Below are 20,479 nucleotides of genomic sequence, written 5' to 3'. Positions count from 1 at the left end.
TTATAATATATAATAATTAATAATTAAATTACATAAAATATTTATTTTTTTTGAAATTTATAATATTTATTATTATATTATTTTTTAATTTTTTAATATTTGAACACTCATAAAATTTAATAAAAAATATTTTTTAATTAAAAAATAAAATATTTTTAAAAAAATGACTTCTTTTTCAAATGAGAAAATTATTTTCTATACTTTAAAAATCTTATTAATACCTCTATATATAAAATTTTTAATATATTTTACTTTTTAAATTAAAATTAAATAATATAAAATAAATTATTTTATTAGAAAATATTTTTTTACCAAAATTTTTTTTATAACAAATATTTTTAAAATATAAATGATTTTCTGTAAATTAAATTAATGGAGACATCATCTCTATAATTATTGAAAATCTTTTTCCACTCATTCCATTTATGTTTGAAGGTATAAATTCAGAATGTAGTCATTCAAATTGAAGTTAACAAATTGGATATGTTCCTCTCATTCTTTACACAAAGATAAACATCAATAAAAAGTGGTTAAAACAACGTAAGATCATATTTCTTTCAAAAATAAATAAAAAAAAAAAGTAAACAACTTTTCGAGGAAATGTTTTTTTTTTTATAAAAAAAAATCCATTTTTTTTATTTTGGATGATGTTATTTTTTTGGAAATAAACATACTATCTAGTTTCTTTGTTCTACAAAAACACTACAATGTCAGGGGGATGTAGCTCAAATGGTAGAGCGCTCGCTTTGCATGCGAGAGGTACAGGGTTCGATACCCTGCATCTCCATTAATTTTTATCTGAAGCAGCAGCAGCAATTGAAAGTCGTTGTTGCAGATTCTCCATGCCGCCACATTCACAGAATGGAAGAAAATTTAACTTTCTGCTTGGACTCTACGATGACATAAATAACATTTCCTCTTTTTCGTTCTTAGCAATTTTATTTTTTATATTTAATTTAAACCTTAAAGAATCTCTATGAGGTCAATTCTATAAAGAGAATCTCACCACGACTGGTTTGATGAAGGTAGACGATAAATTTCTTCCTCATCATTAATGTAATCACAAGAAGCTGAAGCAAATTCAGTTTAGAAAGCAACAACAAGAACAACAAACTTGACCAAGTTTCTCAAAGGTAAAATCTTAAAAAGCAATGGCCAACTGGACTTGGCTACCTGGGGTAAATGCAGAGTACCAAAAGGAACCCACCATTTTCATTGGGCCCCACTAGCTTATGGCAGCCTTTCATAATCACCCACATCAACCCCAATACTTTTTGTTCACTTCATACTCCAATCACAGCCGTCAACATATATGACCATAAATTCACATCTCATAGGACCCAAACCAAATCAACGGCTAATAATTAGTAGTGCATGTTTTTCAAAGTACAAAGACATCCCTAGCAATGATAGTGAGACACTGAAAGCCTAATACGTATTCTCTCTCTCTTTTGGCTTCGGGGGTGAGAGTGCTGAATTCGAGAAGACAGAGCCATATCCGGTGTAGATATTCTTCCTTTGGTTGCTTTTTAGCCTCCAAAACATTGGGTTCTTATCGAATCACCACCTTGTCGATACTAACGTCTCGATTTTCGCAATTCTTGGTAATTTTTCCCCCACCCATTTTTGAGTTTCTGAGTTTTAGATTTTCAAGTTTATGTATTTTTCATAATTTTGATTGATAGGAGCTGTTTTAGTTTATACTCTAGGATGCCCATTTTCTTCCCGATCATTTTTCTGTTTCCTATCGTGAATTTGAGTGTGTTTTTGTGAGTCTTTGTTTGCTGATAGAGAATAAGCTATTTTATCTGTGTTGTGTAGTAGAGTTACTTTGGCTGTTTTCGTCAAGGTCTTGAGGTTATTATATCTCGTGGATGTTGTCATTTTGATGTGTTTTTTAGGGGTTGAGTGAGAATTTGATGGTTGGAGTTGGCCTGTGTTGGGAGATGCTAAATTTGTGGTTTGATGTGTTAAACATGATGGTGGATGAGAAGTGGTTTTTTTATGGTTTTCTTTTTATTCAAAATTTCACTTCTTTTGAATTTAACATTGATAAAAACAAAAAAGAGGGTTTCTAATGGTGATCTTACAACCTCAAAATTTGGGCTTACTTAGGCATAAAAATGTTAGTTTTAGAGATTGTTCCTGAGCATTTCAAATTACCTGATAGTTGCAATTTTATGTAAATTGCAGCTTGTTTGATACAATTTTGTATTCTTATCCATTTGGTATGACAGTTTTAGTTTTATGCAATTTGGCTTTCCATCATTCTTGTGTGGTTCTATTCTTTTACGTCGTATTTCAGATCAAATTTGGTGCACTAATAATATTAGTCATTTCCAGCCTTTCCTCAAATTAAACTCGAACATATATGTGATACAAAGTTCTCATTCATTGAAAATTTGTTTCCTTTGCTCTTGATTTTTCATATGGCTTGTATTGCCTCCTGAGTTTGGGATTAAGGCTTAGTTGTTGCATTACCTGCTGAATGCACATTAATTTTGACTACTTGGGGTACTCAATATGTGGGTCATTCTTATCAAATTTGCTTCTCCATTTCCTAGCTATTTAGTTGGTATTAGTTGTGGCAATATAGCTGGCTTGTCAATTTTGAAGTGTCACAGGCGATTTTTTTTTTGTTGGACACAAGCAATTTTTTTAATTAACAGCTTGTTACGATTAATCATTTTCACCAATTTGGATTTTGAAATTTTCTTAAGTTTATCTTTTTACTTGTAGTGGTCTTTTTGCTTGTAGTGGTCTTCTATGAATGCAATGGATGCATTCATAACATAGGTTTATCTGGGAAGTAACATGGAGTAAGTTTGTGGCATGTGGTGATGTTGATGACACTGTTTTTTATTCTCTGCTTACAGCCATGATGAATGTGTGCTTGCTTTATTTACCCAGGGATCAGAGGCAAAGCAGCTGACTAGCCATGTCTTCATCTTTGCCAGTTCTTCCTACTCCTCTTGAAGATAAGTACCAAAAATTACCTGATTCTTTCCAGGTTGCTTCAGAAAGGCAGCTGATAAGAAACCCAGTACCTCTACAGGCATCTCAATTGGGTCCAGATAGTGGGACCACTGCACACTTGTTTTCTTCATCATTGAGAATTCCCAAAGAATTAAACACTTCTTCAGTTTCACCCCAAAATTCTCCATTCATTCGGTCATCAAAGGATAGAGGAACTTTGCTAGTGGCACCAACCTATTCTTCCCATTCTGAGGCACAATCCACAACACTGATTAGCAACTCTGAAGAAAATAAGGATATCTCCTGGTCTGTTGATCCATTATATGACTTGCTTGATTTTCCTGGAAATGTCACCACCCAGAATGGTCAGGTGGAAAGTAATATTGGTGTCATTGCATCGGAGGATCTTTCTAAAAGAACAGATTGGCAGGAGTGGGCAGATCAGTTGATCTCTGTTGATAGTGATCTGGAGCCAAATTGGAGTGAACTTCTTAATGATGCTAATGCCACAGATACCGAACAACAGGTTAGTCCTCTGTATATATTGTTTGTGTATGTACATGCTAAATATAATGTTGCATATGGAGCTTACATCTTATACCATCTATCTCTATGCTGCCTATTTCTATAAACCAAAACTGCTCAATTGTTAATGCTGAAGGCTAATGTTAGAGTTTTCTGTTTTGGCAAATTTTGTTTGATGACTAACCGAGTTAATTTCTTGGATCGCTTGAAGATAATTTCGTTTCATATTCCAGTATTGGCTGATAACCAACTGAACGAGCTACTTGAGCTGCCAACCATCCTTTTATTTTTTCCTTCTCATTTTCTTGTTACCTGCTTTCTTTCTTTTTTCTTTTTTTTAAAAAAAAAAATTGTAAATGATGTACCAGGTGCTGAAATCATCTCCTGAATTCTCAGTGCAACCCCAAATTCATTTATATAATGGAGAACCGTGTGCTGTTGCTAACCCCATTTCAACTGCACCCTCAACAAAACCCCGAATGCGCTGGACACCAGAACTTCATGAAGCTTTTGTAGAGGCTGTCAATAAGCTTGGTGGCAGTGAACGTGCGTAGTCTTCTGGTTATAGTATAATATTAACAAATCCTAAGGTCTGAGAAATCACTGTTATGTTGACTAGGTATTTTAAATTACAGGAGCAACTCCAAAGGGTGTTCTAAAGCTTATGAATGTCGAAGGATTGACCATCTACCATGTTAAAAGCCACCTGCAGGTATGCAATTGTTTTTCATCATAAACACTTGATACTCTATTTTGTTTCATTCCAGAAGCAAGTTGTAAGTGTTATTGATTTACTTATTATATTTTTTAAATTTCAGAAGTACAGAACAGCCAGATATAAACCGGAGTCTTCTGAAGGTAACTTTGGCTAGCTCCTTTTTCTTCTTTGTTATGTGAAAAAGGCCACGCACTTTAACTGAAAGTTTGTCATATTTGCATTTCGTGGCTATGTTTGCTTACGATATCTTAGTATAATGTAATGTATTAATTTTCTTCGGATCCCTCTCTTCTCTTTTCTTCTTCTTTAGGTTTACATATTTCAGTTTTATTTTGATAGTGAAATTGTTTTAAGTTTGTTTGTTCTCTCTGTCTTTCAGGAACTTCAGAGAAAAAGTTGAGCCCCATTGAGGAAATGAAATCTCTAGACTTGAAAACGTAAGTTCTTCCCTCCACCAAGAGTTTAACAATGTAATCAATTCCTTTCTGTAGTTCAAGAGCTTACTGATGTTCTGCAGAAAAATGTGATACTGAAAGTTCAGATATTTACCTTCAATTTATACCTATAGATTATTAATTATGTGATGAACTGTCCTCTCACAATTGGTATTAGATGATCATCAATTGGTTTGTTTTTATTAATTTTATGCATTCTATGGTGATGAAAACCAAATCAGTCTTTTTCTGCTATTTATGTGGTTGGAGGAAAGGGATTGGGGATTGAAAGAATTCAGCAAGAAAGATTTTCATTTTCCACTTTTTTGATCTGCTTAATAATGATACTTCTTGTTATTTTGGTTATGGAGAAACACGCAAACAAGGGGCCATAGTGGAATTTGTATCACAAAGGATAAACATTAAAAACTCTTCTTTTTGCGCTTTTACTTTTGAATTGATTTGTTTTGGTCGACTAGGAGAATTAAAGTTGGCAGTCTTCTTCCTCCTGTGCATGTATACCTAAACCCAAACCCCCCTGTTCCTTATTCTTTCCTTCCAATCATCTCAACCAGAGTGCTAGCCTAAACCATATGCTTAATTGATTCTATATAAGATATGAGCAAGGAAAATCTGAATGCTTAGTTTTTCTCAAATTAATTTCATTTGCTCCTTCAAATTAATTCCTTCATTCTTCCGGAGCATGCTACATTCTCTCACCCTCCATTTGATATTAAGAATTTTGCAAAAATTTAATTCAATTGATTTCTTTTTTAATAATTCTCTTATTTGGAATAAAAGAATTTAATTCTTTTTAATTTTAAAAAAAAAATTCATTTTAAAGTAAGTTGAGTTCTTACCCGATTTTGTAAGAATTCATTTAAATTCTTTTCTTGCAAAATAAATTATGGCGAATGAAGGATTAGTGATGTCATTTTCCATTGCTTTTCATCTTTTTCCTAGATTTTTTTTTCCTTGGTCATCTCTAGTAATCAGTTTCTTCTTGAGTTGGTGTCCAAATGATATTTGTTTTTATTTGCATGGGGAATGGTGCATGTGGCTTAAGTGTTTGCTCTCTTTATGCTCTAGATTTTTTTTAATAAAAAAATGGTATATCATTGGACCATAAGGTTAATCTTTTGCTGAACTTTGGTTACAATGGGGCTTTTTCATTTAGAATTATAATGTCATAGTATCTACTCCAGAAGTTCTTTCTGTAAAAAATATTTGGTAAACCAATGAAATATTGAGCTGACATTTAACTGAACTTGGTTGAAAAACAGGAGCATGGGCATCACAGAAGCATTGCGACTGCAAATGGAGGTTCAGAAGCGACTCCATGAACAACTTGAGGTATGCTATTGATAGTTGAACTTCCATTCCTGTCTCAGTTTGGAGGTATGTTTAATATTAATAAGTTTACTTAGGGTTATATTCAACATAAGACACAATGGTTTCTTCTTCATCTTGATAGCTTTAACATTTTGGCATCAATTCGATGCTTTTGAGAACCTACATTCTTCTTCTTTTTGACTTCATGCTTTCTCAAAATTACCTTTTTCTCAACTAATATCATATTTGGCTGAAAAGCTGGTTGATTAACATACTGTTATTAACATATATGAAGTGGAGATTGCTTGTACAGATTTAGCTTCTCTTTTCCATTGATCGTAGAGGAGCTTAATGATAAATGGCTGTTGGGTGGGCCCAGTATATTTGAATATATGTGCAAATGCAACACGTGGGTTCCACAATTTCAGTTTTGTGAGACATACTGATATTGATGCTAATTTTTCCTGACAGATTCAGAGAAACCTACAGTTGAGAATTGAGGAACAGGGGAGGCATCTTCAAATGATGTTTGAGAAACAAAGGAAGTTGGAGGATGGCAAGTCCAAGGTTTCTTCCTCCTCCTTGGATGACCCTACCCTCTTACAGTCAGATGCAGTGCTGCCATCTGGTAATGATAAATCTGAAATCTCAGAGCCAGATCATGCCAAAACTGTGTCTGACCGAAACGATTGTGGTGTGGCACTGGAGAAAAATTCCCCAAGTGTAAGCAGAAAGCATAAGGCACTGGAAAATGGAACTGGTGAGGATCTTTTGGATGAATCTAGTCCAGCATCAACAAAGCGAGCAAGAGCGAATGAAACAGCAATATCATCAACATCCTGCATTTGACTGAACATCTTATGCAAATCTCATTTTGCTGCTTCTATATGGTGTGTTAAAGCTCTGCACTTCTGTGTCTTGTGACGAGGCACGGTAGCCGATGGAAGCAGGGGAAGTTTGGAACTCAAGGTCTTGCCTTTATTTTCCATATAGCTAAGAATCAGAAAAGATCCAAAAGAAATTAATTGACTAGTGACCTTTGCATTAGGAACTGGTGCTAGAAGGTGGAATCTGTACATGTTTGTGCATTGTTAGACTTTAGAAAAATTTTGTAATTTCCAATTGAATAATGAATTTCTTGAAGTTTCATTCAGCATATGTCAGCCATATGGTGAGGAATTGCATATAGAATTGAACTACATGATCTATTAGCTCTAGTTAGGGATGTAAACGGGTAGGGTCCCCGCAAAATTGAGAGTATCCAAACCCGAATCCGATTATATATACAATTTTCAAACCCGTCCCAAATCCGTTTAACAATATCCGCATAATACTCGAACCCGATTTTTTAAATTCAATGAATTAGCAAATAAAATTCTTAACATTTGCACAACTAAGCAAACCCAACAGTAAAAGGAGAAATGTTCAATGACAAGAAACAGCAGACCCAGCAGTAGAAGGAGTAGAAGGAGAAATGTTCAATGACAAGAAATAGTAGTAGAAGGAGAGGGAAGAGTTGTCTCCCACTTACCAGTCGGAGATGCCGCCGCTGGAGAGAGAGAAGAGATATCGCTGACCGGAGAGAGAGAAGATTTATCGTCGACTGGGGAGAGAAAGGAGACGTCGCCGGTGCCGACTGCCGGCACTCGTCAGTGAAGTGGGGGAGAGAAGCCTTGACTGGGAAGTGGGAGATGTCGCCGATGGGAGAGAAAGAAGGAGATATCGCACTGTGGAGAGAGAAGATTTATCGATGAGAGAAAGGAGACGTAGCCGGTGCCGACTGGGCTGTCGGCAGTCGTCAGTGAAGTGGGGGAGAGGCGTCGACGAAGAGAGGAAAGGGACGCGAGGGAGAGAGGCGCGAGAGGAAAGGAACGCGAGAGGCGTCGACGAAGAGAGGAAAGGGACGTAAGGGAGAGAGGCGCCGACGAAGAGAGGAAAGAGTAAAATGAAAAGGGAAATTAGGGTTAGTTTGTTAATATAGGTAATCGGGTTCGGGTAACGGGTATCCGATTACTTAATTCCGAACCCTACCCGAATCCGAAAATGGTAAAATTTTTTAAATCCGAATCCGCTCAAATCCATTTTGTAAAAATTCAAATCCGTCCTAATAGGGTTTGGGAGGATCGGGTACCCATAAAAACCCGCCCGCCTGACATCCCTACCTCTAGTCACCTTTGTGAAGCATATAGAAAATTTTAACAAGTGATATCTGTATTTTAAAGAAAATTTTTTAAAACGTCTTCATAATTTAATTTTATTAAACACTTAAAATTAAAATTTAACCAACATAATATATTAGAATATACTGAAAAAATAAATAAAAAAATTAAAGTATATAATAAAATCAAAATTTTGAGATTTTTTTTTTTGCAATACAAAATTGACTTGTTAATAATAATGAGGTATGAAAGAAAATTTTATTTTACCATCTTTTAATTTTCCTCAAGGAGAAAAATAAACTTATTTCATTTTCTCTCTAAATAAAAAAAGAATTTAAAAAATGATAATTTCAACTAATTTTTCATTGCTTATTTTCTTTTTTTTTTTCCATTTTTATTATCATAAAAATTCTTGTTGCACCAAAGCGTATAAATTATTTTATAAATTCAACTAATTAAAAATCAGAAATTATATCTTGTAGTGAAATTCACCATGTTTTGTAGGATTTCTTATTATTTTAATTATTTTAATTATTTATCCACTTCTAATTTGACGAGTGTTCACTGTGGCGCAAAGAAGAATTCTCTTTACTCCTATCTAAACAAAGTTTTTGGTGTATTTTAATTATTTAAAAAATTACTATTTAATTTATGTAATAAAAAAAATTATGAAATAGTATTTATTTTTAAAATATAAATTAAAATATTTATAAGATTTTAAAAATTTTATTAATTAATTTTTTTATAAATTTTAATTATTAAATATTAAAAAAATTAAAATACTCTAATTATAAGAGATTAATTAATTTATATTTTTATAAAATTAAAAATTAAATAATAAATATTTTTATATTATAAAAATTAAATAATAAAATATTTAATGTCTAAACAAATAATTAATTGGTAAATTTTTTAATATTTAAAATTTTTTAATGTGTTCATTAAAATAAAAAAATTAATTAATAAATTTTTTATATTATAAAAATTAAATAATAAATTATTTATATATAAAAATAAAATTTATTTTGAATAAACTATTATATTTACATCTGAAATAATAAAAATAAGCAACAATTTTGAAAAATTACTCTTCTTGACGAAAATAATTAAATTATAGAAATAACAAAATCCAGTACTTAAAATGACAAAAAGAGATTGAACAGAATTGCAAGATAAAGGAACTGGAGTCCTACGCTAAAAGAAGATCAAACCTCGAAACCCCAGTCCTCCGAAACTAGAATCAGCAGTCTACTTTACTGCCTCTTTCTTGAATTTTCTTGAAGAAGAAGAAGAAAATGTTGTTTCAAGTAGGAGGACAAGGGACCCGTCCCACTTTCTTCGAGATGGCGGCCGCCCAGCAACTTCCCGCCAGTCTCCGTGCTGCTCTTACTTACTCTATTGGCGTAAGCTATACATATCAACTTCTACACATATGTCATAAAATTTTGAACTTTATCCATGTCCTCGAACCTTTTCAAGCTTACATGTAATGGGTGTTGGTTTTCTCTCAGTGTTTTGTTATTTTTTCATCTGGGTTTATCTCAATCATCACATTTCTGTGTGAAATTCGCCATTTTTTTTATTTGAGGTTTATCTAAGTTCGACATTCTGGATTTGTGACATTTAATTACTTGTTCAAGTGCTTGTTTTATGTTCAATGTGTGTAATTATCATTTTTTTTTTAGTTCCTTTTTGTACTGCGCATGATTAAGCACTGTTGCTTTTGTAATTTTAAAGGTGTTAGCATTAAGAAGACCTCTCCTCCATAAGGTGTTAGACTATGAAGATGAATTCTTTGCTTTGCTTATGCTGGTTCTCGAGACACACAGCTTACGAACAACAGGTTTCCTTCTTCCTTTTTGGGGAAAATGTTTTAATTTATTTTTATTGCTGACTTTATTTGCTTGTATAATCAATAAAGTGTATGCTAGGATTATTTTGGGTTCGGTGTAAGATAATAATATTGATATTGCTTCCAAGAGAATGTGTTAGCAATTGTGCACTCCTATAAGTAATTGAAAGCTCAGTCCTTTTGGGTTATATCCTCATGCTTATGTTAGCTATACATCTATTGATTATTGTTGAATCCTTGCTCATAGATGATAATTTGAATTACCAAATAGCTTATTTTTCATAGTATTACATATAAAGGACCAAGCTGTTCCTTCTCCTTGTGAATTGTTTGTGCTCAGTGCAAACCATTTTGTCATGCAGACAGATGTGGTTAATTTCTGAGTCTCTCGAGTCTTGATGGTTGGAAGTTAGTGGCCTCTATTTGGAGGTGTCAGCAAGGATTAGAAAATTTTGTTTTACTGATGGATGGATGAGTTCAACCATCATTTGGTAAAACAGTCAAACTATGTTGAGTTTAGAATCGGGTACTAGATTAAGGCTGAATTCTAATGAAGAATGCTTTGGTTTTTCAACAGTACCTGTTATTTATTTTAGGAAGAAATAGTCTATGGAAGAGAATAGCCCATGTGAACAATAGGGAGGGGTTTGATGGTAGTCACTCTAATTATGATAAGCAACTATGGAGGAGTATATTCACGGGAAATCATAAATTCCTAAATGTAATTTATGAGTAAAAAGCTTTTTTTGAAAGATGGATTTTTGAATAAATTTCATTCCCACTTTTGGATTCTTTGTTATCTTTAATTACAGGGACCAAACTACATCTTCTCAAGTTGCATGGCTTTCACATGCCATTTTATCTCTGTAAATTTGTGCATTTGCTTTTGGGTCCCTTAGTTGGAAGATTGATTCCATGCTCTTTGCTTTGGGCTCATTCTTTTGTATATAATTCCTATTCAGATGCTTCTTTTTCTGAATCTCTATATGGATTGCGAAGAAGAGCAGTGAAGATAAGAGCAAAGAAAAACGATGCTCCTTTGAAGTCAAGGGATGGAATTGAGCTCTCTGGGTTAGAAAAGCGCCAAAGAGTTCTTTCAGTTGTATTTCTGGTATTTTGCTTCTGCTTGCTATATTAATTATAGTTTTTTTTCTTTGATTGCTAAGTTGTATCGGGATTGAAGAGATACTATAATTAAGCTTTGCAAGTGAAGCTGGACCAAGTGTAGCAACAACTTACAAAATTTTATGGCATCTAAATTGTAAACACAGTTTCAAACCATTTCCATGCCAAGTCAACTACATTGCCGTTACGTGATGGCTAGATGAAAGTGGAAGGGTGATGACTTGTAGTGGTGAAGCTTGAATTTTTAACCAAGAGGGACAAAAATAATTTACAAATGACTGTACATGCTTCTGTGTATACACAACTCTTTTAATAATGGAAGGACTCAGACAAAATATTTAGAGAACTCTTTTGATGAATTGGACATATTTAAGAATTCAAGTTTTTTTGAAAAATAATGAATTTTTGAATTATACTTTTGATCTTAATTTAAATTTTTGTTTCAAAATATATTAATATATAAATCATCAAAGGTAAATCATATATTAAATTAAAATTTATTGTATTGACAATTAAATCTAAGCAAACTTCAAAAACTAAAAACATGTTAAGAGAATATAAAGTTTAAATCAAGGCTTGTCACTATTTATGATTTCAATCCTTTAAATATTCCCAAGGATAATAAAATAATATTAGAAAACTCCAAATTTGAGAAATTTTTAATAATGTTCTTAAAAATAAGTCACATGTTTATCTCTTTCTTCCTATTTAGCTTTGGCTAAGATTTGAATTCAAGACCTCATAAGTCTAGAGATGATGAAAGGGTTTAAAAGTGAAACTAGTGCAAATTTTTTCTTTCTAGCCAAATTTTGGGTTGGGTGTTTTTTTTTTTTTTTTTGTGGGGGGGGGGGGGGGGGGGTTGAGAAGAATTGCTCCCCATATCTATAATGTGTCTTCCCCATTGATGACTTGTGAAATTGATATGCTTGATTAGGTTGTGCTGCCTTATTTTAAGTCCAAACTGCATTCAGTATATAATAAAGAAAGGGAGGCGAGGCTTCAAGCAAGTCTATGGGGGGATGGTGATGATACATTTGAAAGTGCTGATTTTTTTGATAGAGGGGAGGGTTCTCTTGTTTCTAGAGGAACTATGGATGCAGAGGCAACAGTTAGATCACGTTTGGCAAAGAGACTTCAGAAGTTTGTATTTGCTTGCTACCCATGGTTACATGCTACTAGTGAAGGTGCATGCTACTTCAAGTTCAGTGTCTTTAATTACAACAATGTCTTTTTATTCTTGAAGTTAAATGTAAATCAAAGCTTTTAATTCAGGAATCATGAGACTGAAAATGCTTTATAACCTTTCATTTAGCCAGAATTTGATGATTATAAAGTTTATGCATTAATATTGTGCTTCTAGTGAAATAATCCTCAAGCAAGGAAGTTGCATCTAAAGCCTTAGGATTCAATTCATTTTTTTTCTGTTCCTTGTACTGAAAGTTAGATCTCTTTAGAAGCACAAATTTCACAAGTGGAAACATATGCATATTATGAAGAATCTTGATGTCTCTTTCAATTTATTACTGAGAATCTTGATGTTTCTCGGCATGAATTTCAGTCTTGCTCTTTGTTTGCAAATTTTTGCTGACTTTTTTTACTGATGCAGGATTGTCATTCACTTATCAATTGTTGTATCTGCTTGATGCTACTGGGTTCTATTCTTTAGGATTACATGCACTTGGGATTCATGTTTGTAGAGCAACAGGGCAAGAACTGGTATTAGATTGCACAGAAATTTCTGTTAAGAGTTTTTGTTTATGGAGCATTTATCTTTTTTCGTTTAGCTTTTTCTTCTAATTGATACTTGCCTTTTACACTCTATCCCCACTTTTGTGCATTACACGCAAGCCTTCAACCAGAATTTGGCTTTATAGTTTGCACGGATAACAGTTCACAATAAGGTCAGAGTAATCAAGTCATTAGATGCACAAGTTTTATGCATATAGGAACAAGTAAAGAAACATTTTGATCTTTAGACTATGCAGGGCATTCCTTTCCAACTTTTCGACACCAATCTCGATTTGCTAAACCTTCATTATATCTCTAGTAAACAGTGTTTTTCATATGCTAGGAAATTCAATGTAGAAATATAATATTTTGTTGTTTTTCATAATAAATATTACAACCTATTTATATATAAAAGACGGTATCTAAACAGGAAGGAAAATTAAGTCTATGATTATATAATCCCTAAGATTAAGCAACTAATCCATCTATCAATATGTACTTCCTATAATCTATAACACTCCCCCTCAAGTTGGAGCATAAATATTAATCATGCCCAACTTGTTACATATATAATCAACTCGTCCCATACAACTTAGCAGACACCGAATTTGTAAACCTAACTTCTTCCAATAATTGACGTACCCACAAAACTTCACAAATGATTTTTGCCATAACTCGACATTCAGATTCAGCACTAGAACGGGAGACCACATTTTCTCAGCTTGGTAAAATGCCTTACACATATCATAAATACGAGAAATATTCTCTTTGCCAGAATATAGAAATTCCAAATACTCCATTAATTTTTTAACAAATTCAGAATGATTAATAAGACTAATCACCTTACTGTGAATAGAATTTCGAATTCGTGAACAGTACTCGTGACTCGTGAACAGTACCCGATGAACAGTGCTTGTGAACAGTACCCAGTGAACAGTACCCGATGAACAGTGCTCGTGAACAGTACCCGATGAACAGAGCCTTGAGTCTCCAAATGTTATCATTATAACCCAAATGAACAGAGCCCTAAGTCTCCAAATATTACCGTTTATGATTAACCCAAATAAACAGATCCCTAAGTCTCCAAATGTTATCCTTTATGAGTAACCCAAATGAACAGAACCCTAAGTCTCCAAGCTCTAAGTCTCCAAATATTACCTTTATGGGTAAATAGAGGTCTAAGTCTCCAAATGTTACTCTTTATGGGTAACTCAAAATGAACGGAGGTCTAAGTCTCTAAATATTACTCTTTATAGATAACCCAAAATGAACAGTATCAAAAAACGCCTCCACCCAATACCCAAACAGCAAACGAACAACAAATCTGACAAGGGGCTGCAAGGCGACTTTAGGTGAACGGTGAGAGACAAATATTATCCTAGATGGATAACACAAAAGAACAGGAGCCATAAGTCTCCAAAAAAATTTAAATCTCTAATGAGGCTCTGATACCATGTAGAAATATAATATTTTATTGTTGTTTTTCATAATAAAGATTACAACCTATTTATATATAAAAGACGGTATCTAAACAGGAAGGAAAATCAAGTCTATGATTATACAATCCCTAAGATTAAGCAACTAACCCATCTATCAATATTTATTTTCTATATTAATATATTTACTTCCTATAATCTATAACATTCAATAACTATCAGTTCCTGAAATTAGATAAATTTAGGCATATGTTGATATGGTGTTGACTATTTTTTTTCTGGGGAAGTTATGTATACAATTCTTTTGATGTCAAGGTAGATGGATACTTCTTCTAGAATTTCTAAGATACGAAATCGTGAACGCGAGAGACTTCGTGGTCCTCCATGGTTGAAGGTATGATGTAATTTATCATCTAGACCTTTCACTTCACAGGATCTGTTTGCTGAAACTGGCATTCAGTTGTACAAGTCACATCACACTTTTAGGATACTGATTCAGCATTTTAAATTCCTACAGGCTTTACAAGGAGCATTACTGAGGTGCACATATACTGTGCTTGACTATGCACAAACTGGCTTAATTGCAGCTGTCTTCTTCTTTAAAGTGAGTATGTTTTACCTGCCTGCCTTTTGTGTCCTTTTTTTGAGTGATAATTAACTCTAAAGGTCCTTTATTTCTTCTTTCTTCTTTTTTTCCTAGTAATTAAAGTTGAGTTATTATTCTTTCCATGTGGAAATTGGTTTCTATTCATGCAACTCTTTTTTTTGGGGGCAATCACAATTCTGCTTTCTTTTTGTACGAGTTCTTTTCACTTCCTAAAGTTACATAATCATGTTCTGGAAGTAGCTTCACTGTGTTTAGCTTTAAAGTGAGTATGTTTTACCTGCCTGCCTTTTGTGTCCTTTTTTTGAGTGATAATTAGCTCTAAAGGTCCTTTATTTCTTCTTTCTTCTTTTTTTCCTAGCAATTAAAGTTGAGTTATTATTCTTTCCATGTGGAAATTGGTTTCTATTCATGCAACTCTTTTTTTTTGGGGCAATCACAAATCTGCTTTCTTTTTGTACGAGTTCTTTTCACTTCCTAAAGTTACATAATCATGTTCTGGAAGTAGCTTCACCGTGTTTAGCTTTTCTAACCTCAGAACAAGGCAGGCTTGTTTTGTATTTTTTTTTTCCTCCTAAGTATTTGGATACTAGATATATATGTTTGTCAGTCAGGCATGATTTGATAATCCCACTGATGTCTAATCATTTATTATTTTCCTTGACTTTTTACATTTTATACCACTGCTGATGTTGTCATGTAACGTGCACAGATGATGGAATGGTGGTACCAATCTGCTGAGGAGAGAATTTCAGCTCCAACTGTGTATCCACCACCACCACCACCTCCACCTCCAAAGGTGAACGTCAAAAATTTTAATCTGGGAATCCCTGATATCGATCTTTGTCTCTCTCCCTCTTAAATATGTGCACATTAAAATGTTTCCATGGCTTCTTTCTTATTATTACACTGATTTCTTGGACGCATGTCATTTGAGCAGTGGAAAATATGTAACAGATTATGTCTCAACCTGGATATTGAAGCCAACATCTACATTCTTTGAATTTTCTTTCACTGGATAAAATAACAATTATCCGACACATTCAGCTATTACTGAGTTTTGTAGTAGATCATGCCAAATTTCAAAAGCCAGAAAGTTTAAATTTTGTTGCCAAGTTGTATAAATATGTCGTGTTTTATTTGTGATGTAAACAGGTAGCAAAAGAGGGGATTCCTCTGCCACCTGATAGAACAATATGCCCCTTGTGCACACAAAAACGTGCAAATCCTTCTGTAGTTACAGTATCGGGGTTCGTGTTCTGTTATGCTTGCATATTCAAATATGTTTCTCAGGTAAGGCCTCTATTTGACCGTTCCAATGAACCGATTTATACTCCATATCATTACGTCACTCTTTCTTATGTTATTGCAACAGTATAATCGCTGCCCTGTCACGTTGATGCCAGCGACAGTTGACCAGCTAAGGAGGCTCTTCCATGATGTCTAGGTATCTTGTTAGAGATCATAGATGTATAGCATCCTTGCTACGAAGAATTCAATGACATGCTGAGACACAAGCAACGACTTTGCTAGATTGTCTAAATAATGTAAACTTCAATTTGAAATCGAATCATATTAATACCAGTAGCATACGACATTCGACAGCCCCTCTGAGCAATAATTGTACCCATCTGATGTTCACTTATTTGAATTGTATCCTAGCAATTTTGTCCCTTGCATTCTTCTTTGTTTTACATTTGAAAATGTTTCTTGGCTGTCCTTTAGAACTTTTAAAAGGAAATTTCCCATTATCAAAATGAGATATGAAGATAAATTTTGAGCATATGGTTTAGTTTGTTTACTCTATCATGTGGGTGCCTACTAGTAGTTTCCTGTCATTAGCCAATCTAGCTCATGAAACTGAATGCAATCAATGAAATCTGCAAAAGGATTGGTGAAGAAAAAAAGCAATTCGTTCCATTAACCATCTCGTAGAGTTACCAGTTCACTGTAATATTAGCGAAGAAAGAAAGAAAGCACTCATGGATATTCACAGAACTGCACAAAGAACTCCGCCATTACTAAGCCGCAAAACCCTACTGAGACACTTGCTGAACTTGGCTGCTGACCTTGTCGAAGGCCCTCTCCAGCTTTCCTTCAAATGGGGTAGAAGAGTTCCACTTTACTCTCTCATCCTACGCAATCAAAAACAAAATTAGCATTACTTCATCAAGTAGACTAGGCAACCATGAAAAATTTCAATTGTACCTCAATTGTTCTGTTCATATTCCTTTGCTAGAAGAGCCTGAATCTGAATCCACTATACGTCCAATATGACGCCAGTAGCTCCCAATGGTCCCTATTATCGGTATTTCATCAAGGCTCTGACTCCTTCCTCGTCTAGAAGAAGTAGATGAAGAAACTTGCTTGAGTGAGTTCATTGGCAGTTCTCCTAAAATAGGCCTATCTTCGCAGCTTCTGGGAGAACTTGCCCTCTCAGCTGGTGTATTCCCAACAGAAGTAGCACTTCCCTTGGACAAGGGTGTCGTTTCGGACTTGACCAACCAACTAGATAGGCTAGTATCCACAGCAATTTCTTTGTCTAAAGGCTTCTTGTGATCAGCATTTTCTTTTGCATTGTTTGTGGGTAGCTTAAAACTAGGCTCTGGACTAATGTGCATGCCAAAATGTTGCTCTATATTGACGTTTTCCTTGTCATGATGGTGAAGTGTTAAGGTTGCTCCTTTGACTGCCTTCCACTTAGTAAAACTTTCTACTGGATTCAACACAGGATCAACATACTGAGTCCTATCTCGAACATTTGGATTGCACCCAATTGACTTAAGTTCATCCTGAGGTGAATCACACTTTGGCATTGGACTACAGACCTCCTTTTCACCTACTTCAGCTTCACTCACATATTTTCTTGAATCAATTGATAATGAAAACAATGATTCAGACGACTCTTCTTGAACCAAAATCTTACCATCAACACCCACATTATCTCTAACATCATCAAACTCACTATCTTCCAAATCTAAATCTTCAGATTCTTCCTTCCTATAATTTTGATATCTATGGTTTGGAGGGTAAGCTGTTCCATCTGATGAAATCAAATTAGGATTTGATTTGCTTTCATCTGATGGTTCTTCATCTTTGTTTTCACTCCCTTTCTTCTCATTATTTTCTACTATATCTTCAGTAACTTCCCCAGTAGACAAACACTCGTGGGTCTTGGCATTCAAATCAAAGGTCATCTTCCTTTTCGCATTGCTGCTCAATTGTTCTTCAAGCTTCTCTCTAAGAACATTAACAAAATAAACACTCACATACAAACAAACAACTTAATTTAAACAAAGCCAAAGACCAATCTCCTTTTAAGCGCAGCAAAATCCAGACTTTCAAGGCATAATATCGAATAGCTTACTTGGATTCTATAATGGGCTTAATGGGTTCTTCTGTGACTTGTTGATCTGTAGTAACATCAAGTTCCTGAGCTTCACCGGCTCCATCTCTCTGTAAAAAATCAACCCACACATGCTAAAGTTCAACAACTCTAATGGAGAAAACCCGTGAAGAATGAAACTTGAAAATGGACTTACAATGGGTTCACAGGAAGCTGCATTCCGGAAATGCCTGCGTTTTCGAAACTTAGAAGCACTGAAACAAGCGAAAAGGCACCCCATTATTGATTTATTATTAGCAATTAATGTTGACTTGAATGTAAAGTGCCTTTTTTGGTTAAAAGAGAAGAGAGAGGGAGAGAGAGAGAGAGAGAGAGAGAGAGAGAGAGAGAGAGAGAACGAGCGAGAATGAGTTTGGAGAGTGAAGTTATGAAATGGAGGATGAAACGATCAAGAAAACAAGAGAGAATCTAGGGGCTTCAAAATATGACCGTTAGGATTAAGGAGTTGGGTATTTTCGCTGACCGATTCAAATCAGTTTCAGGTAATAGAAAATTGAATTTAAAATAGATTGGGATTTAAAAATTAATATACATATTTGAGTTGGATTTTTATTTATTCATGAGTTATATATAAATATATTACAATAATATTCATAATTTTTATTATTATATTCAAATAAATAAATATTTATAGAATTATTAAATTGTAAAAATATAAAATTATAAATAAAAACATGTTTTAATTTGAGTGATTTACATTAAATTAAATATTAAAATCTTAATAATTTTAAACAATAATTTGCACCTAAATATCAGGATTACTGACTTGGATAATACATGGAAACCTTAAAATTAACGACGAAATTTCATGTCTTTCAAAAGAGAAAAAAAACATTGAATTCTAAACAAATGGAATCTTACAGAGGCCCAAGGCCTCACATGGGTCAATGTAGAAGTTGATTTAAGAATTATTTATGCACTGATATGTGTCAAGTCCCTTACAAGTGGGCTTGTCCAACTCCAATGATTTTTGTCGCATTTAACCTTTTTCAAAACTAAGTCAGCCTTTCTCTTCATCGATAGTCCCATGACAAACTAAACATTCAGTACCATAGAGCGGCACAATTGGAACTTACTAATTATTGTGGCAGAACGGAAGCAATAAAAACAGAATGGTAAATGGAAAAATTAAAAGCTTTATTCCCTCAAACAATCATTCAAAATACAATTCAAACTCTATATCTAAAGAGAGTTATATAGGTACACTTTTAGAAAATGGCTCTCACAGCTCACCACCCTCTTCTTGCTGGAATGACTATTGCCCACTTAAACTGCTGCTTGTACGAGCAAGACACAACGAAGGCGTTGTGCGGATTGAATAGAGAGAATGTTACACCCTTTGATTTTAGACATTGTAAATGTTTGGGAGCCATTTTTGGAGTTGTTTTGATGTGATGGAAATTCGGAAGTTTAGACCAATCAACATGATTAAGGGTCAATTCGAGAGTTGTAGCCGCTCCTCTATGAGTTCAAGACAAAACAGTGTAGTTAGTCAGTGTAATAAGATTTTTTCAATAGACTAAACTTGAATAATTATAACCTCGTTGAATGACGTAGTGTTTAAGAATGCTTGTAATACTCCAACCCCTAATGAATTTAACACAGGGCGAAATCAATTGGTAAAATTTTTTGACAAACTAAACATAATAAACTGTAATTTTATTGAAATTTATTTACTGTATAAATTTTCCTAACGAATAAATTTTCCTAACGAGCTTAACGTGGAGCAAAATCAGTCGTTAAGATTTCTCAATAAATTAAACTTAATAAGCTGTAATTTCATTGAAATTTATTAAGTACCGTATAGATGCAATGCTAAGGATGGCTGTGACACATAGTTTTACTTGCCAAATTTATTAGGCTGGACATCAAACTTCTAAGTATATAATTATTTAATAATTAAATTAATATATAATTAATTTGTAAAATTTACAAAGGCTTTTTAAGCTATCGTTTCACAAAACAAGAGCCTAAACCTGTAGTAGGCGACAAATCTTTCACATCATGAGTTAACCACTCCCGAAAAAGACCACTTCAGGGATTCTTCAAAAATCAAGAAAATACAGTCTATTCTTCAAAAATCGATTATTTATAAATCGAATCGAACCAAAGAGAGAGACTATGTACATAATAAGTTGACGAAACCCAAGCATTCGGATCTAAAGATTTGATACTGTAAACAGC

General features: G+C 33.8%; 3 protein-coding genes and 1 non-coding gene across 6 annotated transcripts; 3 read left to right on the top strand and 1 right to left on the bottom strand.

The window, feature by feature from the left end:
• The first annotated feature begins 714 nt into the window (after window positions 1-714).
• Window positions 715-787, top strand: TRNAA-UGC. Its single transcript has one exon. It is a non-coding gene; the product is annotated as a tRNA-Ala (tRNA).
• Window positions 788-1,395: 608 nt separating this feature from the next.
• On the top strand, window positions 1,396-7,141 carry LOC110621330 (protein PHR1-LIKE 1). Of its 2 annotated transcripts, none has more exons than XM_021765578.2 (8): window positions 1,396-1,604; window positions 2,877-3,502; window positions 3,870-4,047; window positions 4,137-4,213; window positions 4,320-4,359; window positions 4,599-4,656; window positions 5,937-6,006; window positions 6,457-7,141. In XM_021765578.2, the coding sequence occupies exons 2-8, from the start codon at window positions 2,939-2,941 to the stop codon at window positions 6,832-6,834; spliced, it is 1,365 nt and encodes a 454-aa protein (XP_021621270.1). In that variant the 5' UTR covers window positions 1,396-1,604; window positions 2,877-2,938; the 3' UTR covers window positions 6,835-7,141. The 2 variants fall into 2 exon arrangements, with proteins under 2 accessions (XP_021621270.1, XP_021621269.1); XM_021765577.2 differs by having other exon boundaries at window positions 1,397-1,604; window positions 2,911-3,502.
• A 2,141-nt stretch (window positions 7,142-9,282) lies between these two features.
• On the top strand, window positions 9,283-16,568 carry LOC110620686 (peroxisome biogenesis protein 12). Of its 2 annotated transcripts, XM_021764507.2 has the most exons (10): window positions 9,292-9,547; window positions 9,882-9,987; window positions 10,959-11,107; window positions 12,056-12,305; window positions 12,728-12,837; window positions 14,605-14,679; window positions 14,803-14,889; window positions 15,602-15,688; window positions 16,045-16,182; window positions 16,265-16,568. In XM_021764507.2, the coding sequence occupies exons 1-10, from the start codon at window positions 9,440-9,442 to the stop codon at window positions 16,334-16,336; spliced, it is 1,182 nt and encodes a 393-aa protein (XP_021620199.1). In that variant the 5' UTR covers window positions 9,292-9,439; the 3' UTR covers window positions 16,337-16,568. The 2 variants fall into 2 exon arrangements, with proteins under 2 accessions (XP_021620198.1, XP_021620199.1); XM_021764506.1 differs by having other exon boundaries at window positions 9,283-9,547; window positions 16,045-16,269.
• A 212-nt stretch (window positions 16,569-16,780) lies between these two features.
• LOC110620687 lies at window positions 16,781-18,630 on the bottom strand. The gene is made up of 4 exons (XM_021764508.2): window positions 18,432-18,630; window positions 18,257-18,345; window positions 17,098-18,129; window positions 16,781-17,024 (listed from the first exon to the last, which is right to left on the bottom strand). Exons 1-3 carry the CDS (start codon window positions 18,513-18,515, stop codon window positions 17,112-17,114), a joined length of 1,191 nt encoding a protein of 396 aa, XP_021620200.1. The 5' UTR covers window positions 18,516-18,630; the 3' UTR covers window positions 16,781-17,024; window positions 17,098-17,111.
• Between the last annotated feature and the right edge of the window lie 1,849 nt (window positions 18,631-20,479).

The sequence above is a fragment of the Manihot esculenta genome, chromosome 8 (assembly GCF_001659605.2).
Source record: "Manihot esculenta cultivar AM560-2 chromosome 8, M.esculenta_v8, whole genome shotgun sequence".
In the NCBI taxonomy this organism is placed as follows: domain Eukaryota; kingdom Viridiplantae; phylum Streptophyta; class Magnoliopsida; order Malpighiales; family Euphorbiaceae; genus Manihot; species Manihot esculenta.
Note: the sequence above shows the minus strand (reverse complement) of the source record. Positions and strands in the feature narration are given on the sequence as shown.